This window comes from Poromitra crassiceps (genome assembly GCF_964638095.1).
Source record: "Poromitra crassiceps genome assembly, chromosome: 8".
NCBI classification, from domain to species: Eukaryota; Metazoa; Chordata; class Actinopteri; order Beryciformes; family Melamphaidae; genus Poromitra; species Poromitra crassiceps.
The window spans coordinates 6,966,592-6,980,509 of record NC_139629.1 but is presented as its reverse complement, the minus strand read 5'-3'; the positions used below and the strand labels follow the sequence as shown (position 1 = coordinate 6,980,509).

The 13,918-nt window shown below is 42.2% G+C and overlaps 1 protein-coding gene across 1 annotated transcript in view; it reads right to left on the bottom strand.

The window, feature by feature from the left end:
• Positions 1-13,918, bottom strand: part of neb (nebulin) — a gene marked incomplete at its 5' end in the record, with an annotated part of 75,026 nt that overhangs the window by 38,728 nt on the left and 22,380 nt on the right. The window contains 31 exons of the mRNA XM_083642259.1: positions 45-356; positions 468-575; positions 719-820; positions 928-1,026; positions 1,251-1,355; positions 2,519-2,830; positions 2,931-3,038; positions 3,233-3,337; positions 4,171-4,374; positions 5,498-5,809; positions 5,944-6,051; positions 6,274-6,378; positions 7,085-7,288; positions 7,390-7,701; positions 7,797-7,904; positions 7,997-8,101; positions 8,229-8,432; positions 8,523-8,834; positions 9,150-9,257; positions 9,457-9,561; positions 9,728-9,931; positions 10,034-10,345; positions 10,532-10,639; positions 10,792-10,896; positions 11,216-11,419; positions 11,533-11,844; positions 12,173-12,280; positions 12,433-12,537; positions 12,837-13,040; positions 13,153-13,464; positions 13,793-13,900. Coding sequence (XP_083498385.1) covers positions 45-356; positions 468-575; positions 719-820; positions 928-1,026; positions 1,251-1,355; positions 2,519-2,830; positions 2,931-3,038; positions 3,233-3,337; positions 4,171-4,374; positions 5,498-5,809; positions 5,944-6,051; positions 6,274-6,378; positions 7,085-7,288; positions 7,390-7,701; positions 7,797-7,904; positions 7,997-8,101; positions 8,229-8,432; positions 8,523-8,834; positions 9,150-9,257; positions 9,457-9,561; positions 9,728-9,931; positions 10,034-10,345; positions 10,532-10,639; positions 10,792-10,896; positions 11,216-11,419; positions 11,533-11,844; positions 12,173-12,280; positions 12,433-12,537; positions 12,837-13,040; positions 13,153-13,464; positions 13,793-13,900 — 5,520 coding nt within the window. The remainder of the gene's footprint in view (positions 1-44; positions 357-467; positions 576-718; positions 821-927; positions 1,027-1,250; positions 1,356-2,518; positions 2,831-2,930; positions 3,039-3,232; positions 3,338-4,170; positions 4,375-5,497; positions 5,810-5,943; positions 6,052-6,273; positions 6,379-7,084; positions 7,289-7,389; positions 7,702-7,796; positions 7,905-7,996; positions 8,102-8,228; positions 8,433-8,522; positions 8,835-9,149; positions 9,258-9,456; positions 9,562-9,727; positions 9,932-10,033; positions 10,346-10,531; positions 10,640-10,791; positions 10,897-11,215; positions 11,420-11,532; positions 11,845-12,172; positions 12,281-12,432; positions 12,538-12,836; positions 13,041-13,152; positions 13,465-13,792; positions 13,901-13,918) is intronic.

The following is a 13,918-nucleotide window of genomic DNA, read 5'->3' as shown; positions in this document are numbered from 1 at the left end:
CTATGATAATTGGACAGTTCGATCTGCTATGTAACGGCACTCACGTCACTCTGAATATCATAGGTTTTGCGGGCCTGTTTGACGTCGTTCTGGTCTGGCAAGCAAGTCCACTGGTGCAGGCGGGTCCTGTAGTTGTCATCGTTCACTTGCTTCTGGCATTTCTTGGCCAGTTCGAACTGCAGCATGTCCACTGGCAGATTGAACTTGGTCTTGGACTTGTTGAAGTCCTTCTTGTACAGGGCATCACTGGCAATCCTGGCTGAGTTCAGAGCCAGCATGAGCAGAGGGTCGTCCTGGACGCAACGGGCACCGATGTGGTGTCCCACCTGCTTACGGTACCCCGCCATGTACTTGTGCTGTGTGAGAGAAACAAATATTTCAAATTATATTCTCGGGTGAATGTAGAACAGCTTTCATAAATGCTCTAGTTATGAAATGATTGAATGTTACTTTGTCCTGATACTCACATGACTCTGTACTTTATTATTCTGGATGCATTGCTTGATGGGTAGAGCATCTCCAGGCATGAAGTAGCCAGTGGCTTTGGCCTTATCCCAAGCCTTGGTGTACAGTTGCTGTAAGAGGCAGAAATAGTAATTGTACCTTTGCAATGATCAAGCACTTATTCGGTTGGAAATGCAGTCAGGAAGAAATTGTTAAAAGAGAGAGAGAGAGGGAAAAAAAACATTATTGCATTAAAAAAAGTGTCAAATCTTACTGGATGGAGAGTCTTTGCTACTTCTCTGGCTGTGGCAAGAATTGGGGTGTCCACCAGTGAGTAATGAGTCTTGTCCTTGTGCCAGGCCTCACGATACTTGGCCTGCACAGAGTGAGAAATGGAAATTCGGTTACCAGCCACTGTCATGCTCGGAGATGAAACTGATGAAAGAACACAAAACGTCTCCAGAATCACAGTGTCTTCCTCACCTCGTTGAGGACTTCAGCAGCATTCTTGGCACAGACAAAGTCCATTCTGTCAACTGGAGCTACGAACTTCTGTTCGTCCAACTTGACACGATAGCCTCTCTGTGAAATAGCATGAACACAATTTAACAACATTTTTCAGCACCTTCACTGTAGATACACACGCTGCCTTTTCTTGGTTTGTACAAAACACTCTTGTTAATAAACGTATCAAAGGTACAATAATAAACTTAAAAAAGATCTTAAAAGCATCTTACAGGTGTATATTAATATATCTTACAGGTCATTGCAAAGTCAGTGTGAGGTGAGTAAAGAGACAGACTTACATCAGCCAGGATCTTCTGTGCATTCTTCACCTTTAGAACATCTATACTCTCATGAGGAATCCATCCACACCCACGTATCCACTCCAAATCAGCTCTGTAGACAGCCTGAGAACACAAAGCAGTTGGAGTTGATGTAGACAGTGTGAGATCTTTTTTTGATTTGTGTATGAGGTGTATGACCCAACGTCTCTTGGTCTTATTGTAATTATCTTGGTACAGACCTTTCCTTTGCCAGTCCTGTTCTGTTTGTTTCCTTTCTTACGGAAGCACTTTTGATTCCTTCTACTTTATTTTTTATTTTTCATCATTGTTGTTGGCTGCATGTTTTTCTTTTGTATAGGACTAGAACATTCATCCTCACTATTTCTCCGATGAGAGCCGCACTGGCAGGACAAAGTCAATAGGAGAGCCACTTTTACCGCAAAACACCAAAAGCCACCCCAACCAAGCACATCTGCCTACCATTTTTTTGTTTTATTGTTTTCCGCACACACACACACACACACACACACACACACACACACACACACACACACACACACACACACACACACACACACACACAAATATATATACCAGTTTCCCCTAGAAAATCTTTCAGGCCTGGAGGGATTTCGAAACGTACCCCGACCGCAACGGTGGGGGCTGTCGCTGGCGACGCTGAAGTTTTAGCTAACCTGTTCACATCTATGTTCGCAATGGCATCCCAAGTATCATCATACTATTATGGGATGCGATGCGAACAGTTGTATTATGGGATGTGCGTTTCCCAGGCAACGACACACGTTGACACGTTTTGGAACAGCGCTGCACGCTGGCACAATACTCCTAAAAGCAAAATGCTTATTGTTTTGAATGATTTGGCACCTTCTATTACTGTCAACACCAGTATTCTTGTATTGTAATAATATGCCATAAAGGTTTATTGAAATTTTGGGGAGAGCAGGGGAAAAAAAAAAAAAAAAATCTAAAAAGATTTTTTTTTTTTTGCAATTTCTTAGAGCCGCCAATTAAAGCTTCGAGAGCCGCCGGCGTCTCGCGAGCCGCGCAATGAGGAACTAGGGACTAGAAGATCGCCTGATAATACCTCAAAGTGAGATGATGTGTGGGTTGGAGTAATCTGGGGGGTGGGTTTGTGTGGGTGAGGGGTGATCTGGGGTATGGGTGGGTTATATACTAGCTATTGTTGCTGAGTGTCTATGTATGTATATAGATATAATTATAAATGTTACAATAGTACGTCATGGATGGACTATTCATGGACCTACATCACTCTGCAGGGCGTAGACCTTCCTGGCCTGGACCACATCGTTGGAGTCTGGCAGGCAGGTCCAGTTGTGCAGATGAGTTCTGTAGTTGAAGTCATTCACTTGGATCTGGCATTTCTTGGCCAGTTCAAAAGTCATCATGTCCACTGGCAGATTGAACTTGGTCTTGGACTTGTTGAAGTCCTTCTTGTACAGGGCATCACTGTTAATCTTGCCTCCATGCATAGCCAGCATGATCAGGGGGTCGTCCTGGACGCAACGGGCACCGATGTGGTGCCCCGTTTGCTTACGGTATCCTGCCTTGTATTTGTACTAACACAGAAGAGAAGAGGGATAGTTGAAACGTCAGCAAGTGGCTCATTTATAAATTAGTACCAAGTGAACCATATCCACCAATGAATCTTTCTCTTACATCGCTAACGATATCTCTGGAGGCTCTAGCCTTCAGCACAGCGATAGCATCCTCCTTGATGTGGTAGCCCTTGGCCTTTTGGTCATCCCATGACTTGGTGTACAGTTTCTGCATAGAGCAAAGACATAATGATGAAATAGTTTGCAACACAAATAATAATGCTGAATTGGAAAATCATTGTCACCATGTCAGACTGACAAAATAATGCATTCTGATGAATTTACATAAATATAAAAGACAGCATGAAAAATCCTGCGACAGAAGCAGATCTGGGAACAGAGCTTCTAATAATGCAAACTTACATTGCTGATGTTGACAGCATTAGCCTTGGACAGCACAATGGAGGGGATGGTAGGCGGCAGGTGATAGGAGAGCTTGTCTTTGTCCCAGACTTCCTTGTATTTCCTCTGTGAAAAAGGAACAACAGAAACATTGTACTTCTTCATTTTCACTCTTTCACATAGCTTTTTTTTTTTAAGTATTGAGGTTCATTTGCTTAGTGCAGTGATTCTCAAACTGTGGGCCACGGCCCACTAGTGGGCCATGGAGGTACTGCAGGTGGGCCGCAAGTGGTCTGCCAACACTCCCGATTTTCACGGGCAATCAAAAGGCTGCAGCAGAGTCATTTTTAAAGCTACAGTGGAGATCCTGTTATCAGAAGAAACTAGAAGACCTAAGGCATCCATTGGTCCTAAGCATACTATGTTAGCCTGTCGGGAAGGGGTCTAAATAACGCTCAAAACATAGGTTACATTTGGGCGAGGGAAAACTATATTTGAAAGGGGTCCCTTGACCTCTCAGCTCAATTTATCTGAATGAGAATTGGTTCTATGGGTCCAACAAGTCTCCCCTTTACAGATAAGTTAGCATTTTTCACAGCCTAGCGTTAATAGCTTGTGGATTGATTTATTCTGTTGTTGCTCATCACATTTTGTCTCAACAAATGTGTTATACGTGCAAATACTTCTGATGAGTAAGGGGGGAGAAAATGTTGACAATCTGCTTTTGGGTATTTTGCCTAAATGGATTATTAATTTCCCTTATGCCCAAGTTCACATGCCCTGTTAATGAATTACAAAATATATAATACAAAAAAACATATAAGGAAATACATCCTCTTAGTCTCGTGTGTTGATCAGAGTTGGGTGGGCCGCGGAAGATTTTCAGATTTCAAAGTGGGCCTTAAGTTCTTAAAAGTTTGGGAACCCCTGGCTTAGTGGAAAGGGCACTTATTACTCACCTCACTGATGTTTTCAGCATTTTGCTTGGACAAGACAATCTCAGGGAGGTCAACGACACTGGTGAACTTGACGGTGCTCGGGGGCTGGCGGTAGAGCCTTTCGTTGAGGACGGTCTGGGCGTTCTTCGCTTTCACCACATCCACAGAGTCTTGTGGATTCCAGCCGCATCCTCTCAGCCACTCCATATCAGATCTGTATACAGCCTAAAAGACAGGACCAATCTTTACTTCTGCCAGAGAGGTTCATCTGTTCACCCTTGTTAGCTGTGTCTGTGTGTGTGTGTGTGTGTGTGTGTGTGTGTGTGTGTGTGTGTGTGTGTGTGTGTGTGTGTGTGTGTGTGTGTGTGTGTGTGTGTGTGTGTGTGTGTGTGTGTGTATCTGTCAGCAGGTACCAACATTTCCATGAAATTTGGTGTACAGGTAAGCCTTGGGCCAAGGAAAATGTGATTTTGGTGGTGATCTGAATCTGGGATATCTCTCTGCCACCACACGCTCTCTGTTTTTTTTCCTATCTATGAAACTAACAGTGGTAGGGAGTCCATATCAAAAAAGGTATGTTTGTAGGGTCCAGAAATCAATCTATCTTCAAATTTTAATGATGCCTTTGGGTGTCACTATAGAACTTGCCTGGATAGAACGGTCTTTCCTATTCAAATAAATGTGTCTGGATGATTGGAGCAGCAGACATGTTTGTACAGTACGGTTTGTGGTTCTGTGTGGGTGATTGTGCGTACGCCACCAAAACACTAGACGGCAGTAGCAGGCTTTGTTAACATGGAAGTAATAACACAAAAGTAGTAAGTGTTTACATTCTCTGAAGCTTGTGTTATGGACATTTCTCACCATGAATTGAATGACATCTGGTAGTATTTAATTTGGAGATGAAGTGGCCTACAAATCAATATATTTGCAGCCCTCCTCAGCTCATCTCTCTCTGATCAGTTCCATTTTCTTTGCTATGGGCGGACGTGAACCGAATACAGGTAGGACAAAATATGAGAAGCAGGCCAATTAGCGTTCTTGTGGTCTTGCATCACCCTACACATAGTTCCATTTTTGAAGAGGTGCGAGTAATGGTGTGCTAGCCCCATGACAAACAGTAGAAGGATTGTTCTCTCTATTCAGCTTCTGTGGGTGGAACAGCAAGTTGGAGAATTGTACAGTGTTGGCAGAAGTGTATGCTCTCTGCTCTCTGGGTGACTTCTCTAGTTGAGTCAAGATATTGACCTTAGTGGTTTTCCATAGCCTATTTAAGGACTGACAACAAACTCCAAACAATCCTCCCTCCCTATCTTCATCTCCTCTCACCAAGTTCTCGTGTACTTACATCACTCCTCAGGGCGTAGACCTTCCTGGCCTGGACCACATCGTTGGAGTCTGGCAGGCAGGTCCAGTTGTGCAGATGTGTTCTGTAGTTGAAGTCATTCACTTGGATCTGGCATTTCTTGGCCAGTTCAAAGGTCAGCATGTCCACAGGCAGGTTGAACTTGGTCTTGGTCCTGTTGAAGTCCTTCTTGTAGACGTTATCGCTGCCGATCCTGGCCGCATTGGCAGCCATCACCATCAGTGGGTCATCCCGAACACTGAGGGCTCCAATATGGTGACCACACTGCTTGCGGAAGCCAGCCTTGTACTTGTACTGAAAATTGCAATACATTTTTATTAATTACATTTGTTGTCGTTCAATATCAAAATGCTATAAAATTGCACAATATGGACAATGGCATTGTGAAAGGAGTATGAAGAGGTTTAAGAGAAGAGGTAAAGACTTACATCGCTAACAATGTTACGAGAGGTCTTGGCTGCCACAACAGAAATTGCATCCTTTGGAAGATAGTAGCCCTTTGCGATCATGTCCTCAAAGCCTTGACGGTAATGTTTCTGGGGGAACAAGAAGGATGACGTTTTGACATCTAATGGATACATTGTGTGCTGTATAATACAGACCAAGCTGCAACAAAAAATAACAATTACATTCCTATATCAGCCGCCCTTGAACCCACAACCATTATGTCTTCAGACTCCTGCTCCCTGAGACAATATATGGCATTGTATTGCAATATACTGGTTTACATGACAATGTTAAGAGAGGTAATGTGTTACCAGACTGGTGTTGAGTTTGTTCTGCTTGCCCAGGATGATCTCTGGGGTGTCGGGCATGATGTGAAGGTTGACCTTATCCTTCTCCCAGGCAGCGACATATGCTTTCTGTAAATTAAGGATGAACACAGTTCAGTGAGGTGTTGAGCAACAGAACAACATTTTGAAGCAAACACACTTAAAAGCAAGGTAAAATACTGACACTGGGAACAACCGTTGCCAAAAAACTCATTCTGAAGGAATGGAAGTCCCCCTCTTCACCCTCTTTCCAATTGTGGTTGACAGACATGATCTCTGTTATAAGGATGGAGAGACTCGGGTCCCTAAGGACCAATTCACTTAAAGAATTTCTAACTATTTGGGACCCGTTTCTAGCCTATCTCGATGAGGTTAGGGGCGGCAGGTGACTTGCCTGGCTTGTTCCTCATTGATCTCTTGCATGGGACCCCTGATACACAACATCTCATAAGCACCCTATGCAGCTGGTTACACCACATTATATTACAAAACTATAATATTGAGTGTCGATGTTACATGTATGCTTTTATTTTCTTTCCTTTCCTGTGTCTGAGCCTGTTTGTTTGTCTTGTTCTTGTTTTATTTGAAGATTTTCTTTTATATAAAATATTGGTGGGGGAGGGGGGAAGCAAGGTAAAGTAGAAACAAGCAGTTACAGTTACGGAAATATATTTTGCTAATGATTTGGTCAAATGTCTTCAGGATCCTCTAAGCCAAAAGAAAACAAAAATTAAGAAGGCATACAACTACAATAAAATACAGTACAATTAAAGAAAATCAGATATGCTATCTATACCTTGTTCATGGTCTCGGCATTGGTCTGAGCAAGGGCATATGGCATGTCGGTTGTCTGGGCTTTGAACTTGAAGTTGCTGGGGTGCTGACGGTATTTCCTCTCACTCAGGATTTCTGCTGCCTTCTTAGCTTTCTCCACATCAATCGAACCAATAGGCACCCAGCCTGATCCCTTGAGCCATTCCAGGTCAGCCCTGTACACCGCCTGAGTTACAGCGGGGAAATGAGAGGGATTACAATCGGTGTTTTGAAAGAATCTGTGGTTGCAGTTTTCAGAAGACACAACAGCACTAACACAAAACTCACATCACTCTGCAGGGCGTAGACCTTCCTGGCCTGGACCACATCGTTGGAGTCTGGCAGGCAGGTCCAGTTGTGCAGATGAGTTCTGTAGTTGAAGTCATTCACTTGGATCTGGCATTTCTTGGCCAGTTCAATAGTCAGCATGTCCACTGGCAGATGGAACTTGGTCTTGGACTTGTTGAAGTCCTTCTTGTACAGGGCATCACTGGCAATCTTGGCTCCGTTCAGAGCCAGCATGATCAGGGGGTCGTCCTGGATGCAACGGGCACCGATGTGGTGCCCCGTTTGCTTACGGAATCCTGCCTTGTATTTGTACTGTGTAAACAAAAGACGCGCAGCAGCAATTAACAGAATAAATGTATACAGAGGTCAAAATGTAGGGGGAAAGAAATTAATTCTATACTGCATACATCACTGATGATCGTTCTTCCATGCTTGGCAGCAACAATAGCCACAGCATCACCCTTGAGGTTATAGCCCTTTCTGAAGCCCTTCTCCACATCTTCCCTGTATAGTTTCTGAAAGTGAAATGAAGATTGTTGGATCAGAACACAGAAAATTGACTGAGATCCACAATGCTATTAGTTATGTAAAAAGTGATGAAACCCACCTTGCTAATGTTGTAAGCATTAGCTTTAGCAAGTAACAGCTCAGGCAGGTCAGGCGTCACATGAGTTTTAATCTTGTCGGCCTCCCAAGCAGCCACGTAAGTTCGCTGTAATGAGAAGGGACATACATTGTAATGATGGGGGCAATCTAGTTATAAAAAATGTGTTGCAAAGAAAGTGCTGGGTGCTTTACACCTAAAACAAACAGTACAAGGGGGATATATCCTTGAATACCTTGTCCATGATATCAGCATTTAATTTGGCCAAGGCCATGGGCATGGATTTGGTGTCACTGGTGAATTTCAGTGCATCTGGTTTCTGCTTATACAGGTGGTCGCTAAGGATCTTTGCAGCATTCTTGGCCTTCAACACATCCAGTGAGCCAATGGGGACCCAACCTGTGCCTCTGATGAACTCCATGTCAGCCTTGTATACAGCCTGATGGGAGAAGAGCAAACATCTCAGCATCAAAGCACGCAAGTACAATGGACATGACGGCACAACGCTTTGAATGTTAGAGGAGCTCACATCACTCTGCAGATCATAGGCCTTCCTGGCCTGGACAACATCGGTGGAGTCTGGCAGGCAGGTCCAGTTGTGCAGGCGGGTGATATAGTTGGCGTGGTTGACTATGATCTGGTTCTTCTTGGCCAGTACAAAGGACATCATGTCCACTGGCAGATTGAACTTGGTCTTGGACTTGTTGAAGTCCTTCTTGTACAGGGCATCACTGGCAATCCTGGCTCCGTTCAGAGCCAGCATGAGCAGAGGGTCGTCCTGGACGCAACGGGCACCGATGTGGTGGCCCGTTTGCTTACGGTATCCTGCCTTATACTTGTACTGAAAAAGCAAGTGAGATGTTTTTGATTATCAAACTCTGTGGTAAGCAGGGAAAATTAAAATAAAATATTACAGCAACAACCAACGAAAAACCGTTAGCCGGGTGGTTTACGGTATCCTGTCTTGTACTTGTACTGATGAAATCAGCAGAAAATGTTTTACATCTAGTAAACCTCTTACATGAAGGACAAGCATTTGTAAATCTGTGTAACCGGCATGAAACATAAACAACATGGGATACTGTTAAAAGATATTAAAATATTCCATTTGACATTATGAACAAATATATTGTACGACAGAGTAAGAGTTACTCACATCACTGATGATGTCCCTCCCGGCCTTAGCACTCTTGACAGAGATAGCATCCACGGGAAGGTGATAGCCCTTAAATATGGTGGCATCGTAGCCTTGTTTGTATAGTTTCTGCAAGGAAGCATAAAGGTTTGAATACATTTATTGTTTGAAGTTGAGGAAAGTGTTACTCGTTATTTTCCTGCATCATACATATGGACTCTACAATACTGTAACTATCTACCTGTGGATAAAATGTACCTACGAGGTACAACATTAGCTTGAATATGCTAATTATAGATGAGTGGTGTGTGATAAGAAGGATACTCACCTTGCTCATGTTGATAGCATTCTGCTGAGCCAGGACGATCTCAGGGGTGTCAGGTTTGATGTGTAGCTTTGTCTTGTCCTTCTCCCATGCCTCGGTATAGTGACGCTGGAACAGACCACACATGAACCCAGCATTTAATGATAGTATTGATTAAAGACATCTCCAGGACACATTGAATATCTTTACTAAACAGTGTAAATCAAAGTGATCACATAGAAACTTTGCATTTTCGCACAACAAAAACCAGTCCATGTTAAGTGATGGAGTCTACCTTGTTCATGATCTCGGCATTGGCTTGAGCAAGGGCATATGGCATGTCGGTTGTCTTGGCAGTGAACTTGAAGTTGCTGGGGTGCTGACGGTATTTCCGCTCATTCAGGACCGCTCCTGCGTACTTAACTTTCTCTACATCAACCGAGCCAATGGGGACCCAGCCCAGTCCTTTGAGCCACTTCAGGTCAGCTTTGTACACAGCCTATGAGGAATAATAGTACCAAATTAATTTGCTGACACAATCTGTATCATGAACATAAAATGGAAGAGTGAGCGAAACAAATAAACAAGGATGTAAACTCACATCACTCTGTATGTCATAAACGTGTCTGGCCTGGACAACATCGGTGGAGTCTGGCAGGCAGGTCCAGTTGTGCAAGCGGGTGATATAGTTGGCGTGGTTGACCTGGATCTGGTTCTTCTTGGCCAGTACAAAGGACATCATGTCCACTGGCAGATTGAACTTGGTCTTGGACTTGTTGAAGTCCTTCTTGTACAGGGCATCACTGGCAATCCTGGCTCCGTTCAGAGCCAGCATGAGCAGAGGGTCGTCCTGGACGCAACGGGCACCGATGTGGTGGCCCGTTTGCTTACGGAATCCTGCCTTATACTTGTACTGAAAAGGAGGATTTTTTTTTTTAAGAACGATCAGAATATTATGGTTATTGTACATTATTATACATGTGATGACAGCACTAGCAATATTATATTCAAAATTTGCATAACAATTTTAATATAATTATGTAGTTAGATTAGGCAGTTTTTATTTACTAGAATAATAAATTAAAATAATTTGTTTTACATCGCTGGCAATGTCCCTGGAAGCCCTGGCTGCTTTGATAGAAATGGCATCATTGCGCAGATCGTAGCCCTTCTTCTTGGAGGCTTCATTTGCCTGCTTGTACTTGCTCTGTGTTTAAGAAGAAAATAGAGAATGCATTCGGGTAACTGCTGAAAAACAGTGGTGTAATATGACACAAAATATACTCATCTCCAAGCAATGATAAGAGTTAAGTTACAAGAGGTATGATCACATGCTTTTAATGTGTGAGAAACACTCACCACACTGTAGTTGGCCATGTTGGCTCTGGCCAGAACAACATCCATGGCATCAGGCATGATGTGGATTGAAGTCTTGTCTTTTTCCCAGGCTTCATTATATGTTTTCTGCAATGGCAGGTCATTTCAGTCATTAGCACAAGAAAACAAATACCGGTAACCTTTTTCTTTTTTCATATCCATACAATATAGGGCAAATAATGGAGCCTTAAGTCAATTTTTCTCAGTGCCTTAAATAATATAATTCTAATCTTCACATAACTAAGTATGAGGTCATTTTCTAGGCAAGAAATTGAGAAGAGATCTGTGATTACCTTGTTATCAATCTGAGAATTGGCCATCCAAAAACAGTATCAAAATGATTTTTTTTAAATGAAACAATATAAAACTGAACAAAACATTGGAGCAATATGTTCCCAAGAAATACCTTGTTTGCAATGTCAGCGTTTGCTTTAGCCAGCACCATAGGCATGGCTTGAGTTGTGCTGGTGAACTTGTAGTTGCTTGGATGGCGACGATACAAACGCTCGCTCAGGATCTCTCCAGACTTCTTCACCTTCTCAACATCCAATGAACCAAGAGGCACCCATCCAATGCCTTGCATCATCTTGAAATCAGTCTTGTAAAGATTCTGGATAGAAGAAGAGTCGAACAAATTTTAATGATTTAAAATGTATTAAAGAAACATAATAGAAACAAATACCATATAGCGGTAAAAAATAAATTCAAGGAAGACACACTCACATCACTCAGTATGTCATAAACGTGTCTGGCCTGGACAACATCGGTGGAGTCTGGCAGGCAGGTCCAGTTGTGCAGGCGGGTGATATAGTTGGCGTGGTTGACCTGGATCTGGTTCTTCTTGGCCAGTACAAAGGCCATCATGTCCACTGGCAGATTGAACTTGGTCTTGGACTTGTTGAAGTCCTTCTTGTACAGGGCATCACTGTTAATCCTGGCTCCGTTCAGAGCCAGCATGAGCAGAGGGTCGTCCTGGATGCAACGGGCACCGATGTGGTGGCCCTTTTGTTTACGGAATCCTGCCTTATACTTGTACTGAAAAGGAGGGAAAGAATTTTTCAAGAACGATCAGAATATTATGGTTGTTATACATTATTATACATGTGATGACAGAACAAGCAATATTATATTCAAATTTTGCATATTGCATTTTAATATAATTATGTAGTTAGATTAGGCAGTTTATATTTATTATTACAGTGTAATAGTGCACTACAGCATAAATAACATATTTCAAGACAAACTGCAAATACAAATTTAAACAAATATTTCATAAGTTTAACACTTTTTAACAATTCAACACAGAAATAGTTACATTTGTATTCATTTTAGTAGCCTATGTGAAAATTATTATTATTTTTACATCGCTGGCAATGTCCCTGGAAGCCCTGGCTGCTTTGATAGAAATGGCATCATTGCGCAGATCGTAGCCCTTCTTCTTGGAGTCTTCATTTGCCTGCTTGTACTTGCTCTGTGTTTAAGAAGAAAATAGAGAATGTATTTGGGTAACTGCTGAAAAACAGTGGTGTAATATGACACAAAATATACTCATCTCCAAGCAATGATAAGAGTTAAGTTACAAGAGGTATGATCACATGCTTTTAATGTGTGAGAAACACTCACCACACTGTAGTTGGCCATGTTGGCTCTGGCCAGAACAACATCCATGGCATCAGGCATGATGTGGATTGAAGTCTTGTCTTTTTCCCAGGCTTCATTATATGCTTTCTGCAATGGCAGGTCATTTCAGTCATTAGCACAAGAAAACAAATAACCTTTTTTCATATCCATACAATATAGGGCAAATAATGGAGCCTTAAGTCAAATTTTCTCAGTGCCTTAAATAATATAATTCTAATCTTCACATAACTAAGTATGAGGTCATTTTCTAGGCAAGAAATTGATTATCGGTACATTGTTACCAATCTGAGCATTGGCCATCCAAAAACAGTATCAAAATGAAACATTTTTAAGGCAACAATATAAAACTGACCAAAACGTTGGAGCAATATGTTCCAAAGAAATACCTTGTTTGCAATGTCAGCGTTTGCTTTAGCCAGCACCATAGGCATGTCTTGAGTTGTGCTGTGGAACTTGTAGTTGCTTGGATGGCGACGATACAGCTGGTCGCTCAGGATCTCTCCAGACTTCTTCACCTTCTCAACATCCAATGAACCAAGAGGCACCCATCCAATGCCCTGCATCATCTTGAAATCAGCCTTGTAAAGATTCTGGATAGAAGAAGAGTCAAACAAATGGTAATGGTTTAAAACGTATTAAAGAAACATATAGAAACAAATACCATATAGCGGTACAAAATAAATTCAAGGAAGACACACTCACATCACTCAGTATGTCATAAACGTGTCTGGCCTGGACAACATCGGTGGAGTCTGGCAGGCAGGTCCAGTTGTGCAAGCGGGTGATATAGTTGGCGTGGTTGACCTGGATCTGGTTCTTCTTGGCCAGTACAAAGGACATCATGTCCACTGGCAGATGGAACTTGGTCTTGGACTTGTTGAAGTCCTTCTTGTACAGGGCATCACTGTTAATCTTGGCTCCGTTCAGAGCCAGCATGAGCAGAGGGTCGTCCTGGATGCAACGGGCACCGATGTGGTGGCCCGTTTGCTTACGGAATCCTGCCTTATACTTGTACTGAAAAGGAGGGAAAGAATTTTTCAAGAACGATCAGAATATTATGGTTATTATACATTATTATACATGTGATGACAGAACAAGCAATATTATATTCAAATTTTGCATAATACATTTGAATATAATTATGTAGTTAGATTAGGCAGTTTATATTTATTATTACAGTGTAATAGTGCACTACAGCATAAATAACATATTTCAAGACAAACTGCAAATACAAATTTAAACAAATATTTCATAAGTTTAACACTTTTTAACAATTCAACACAGAAATAGTTACATTTGTATTCATTTTAGTAGCCTATGTGAAAATTATTATTATTTTTACATCGCTGGCAATGTCCCTGGAAGCCCTGGCTGCTTTGATAGAAATGGCATCATTGCGCAGATCGTAGCCCTTCTTCTTGGAGTCTTCATTTGCCTGCTTGTACTTGCTCTGTGTTTAAGAAGAAAA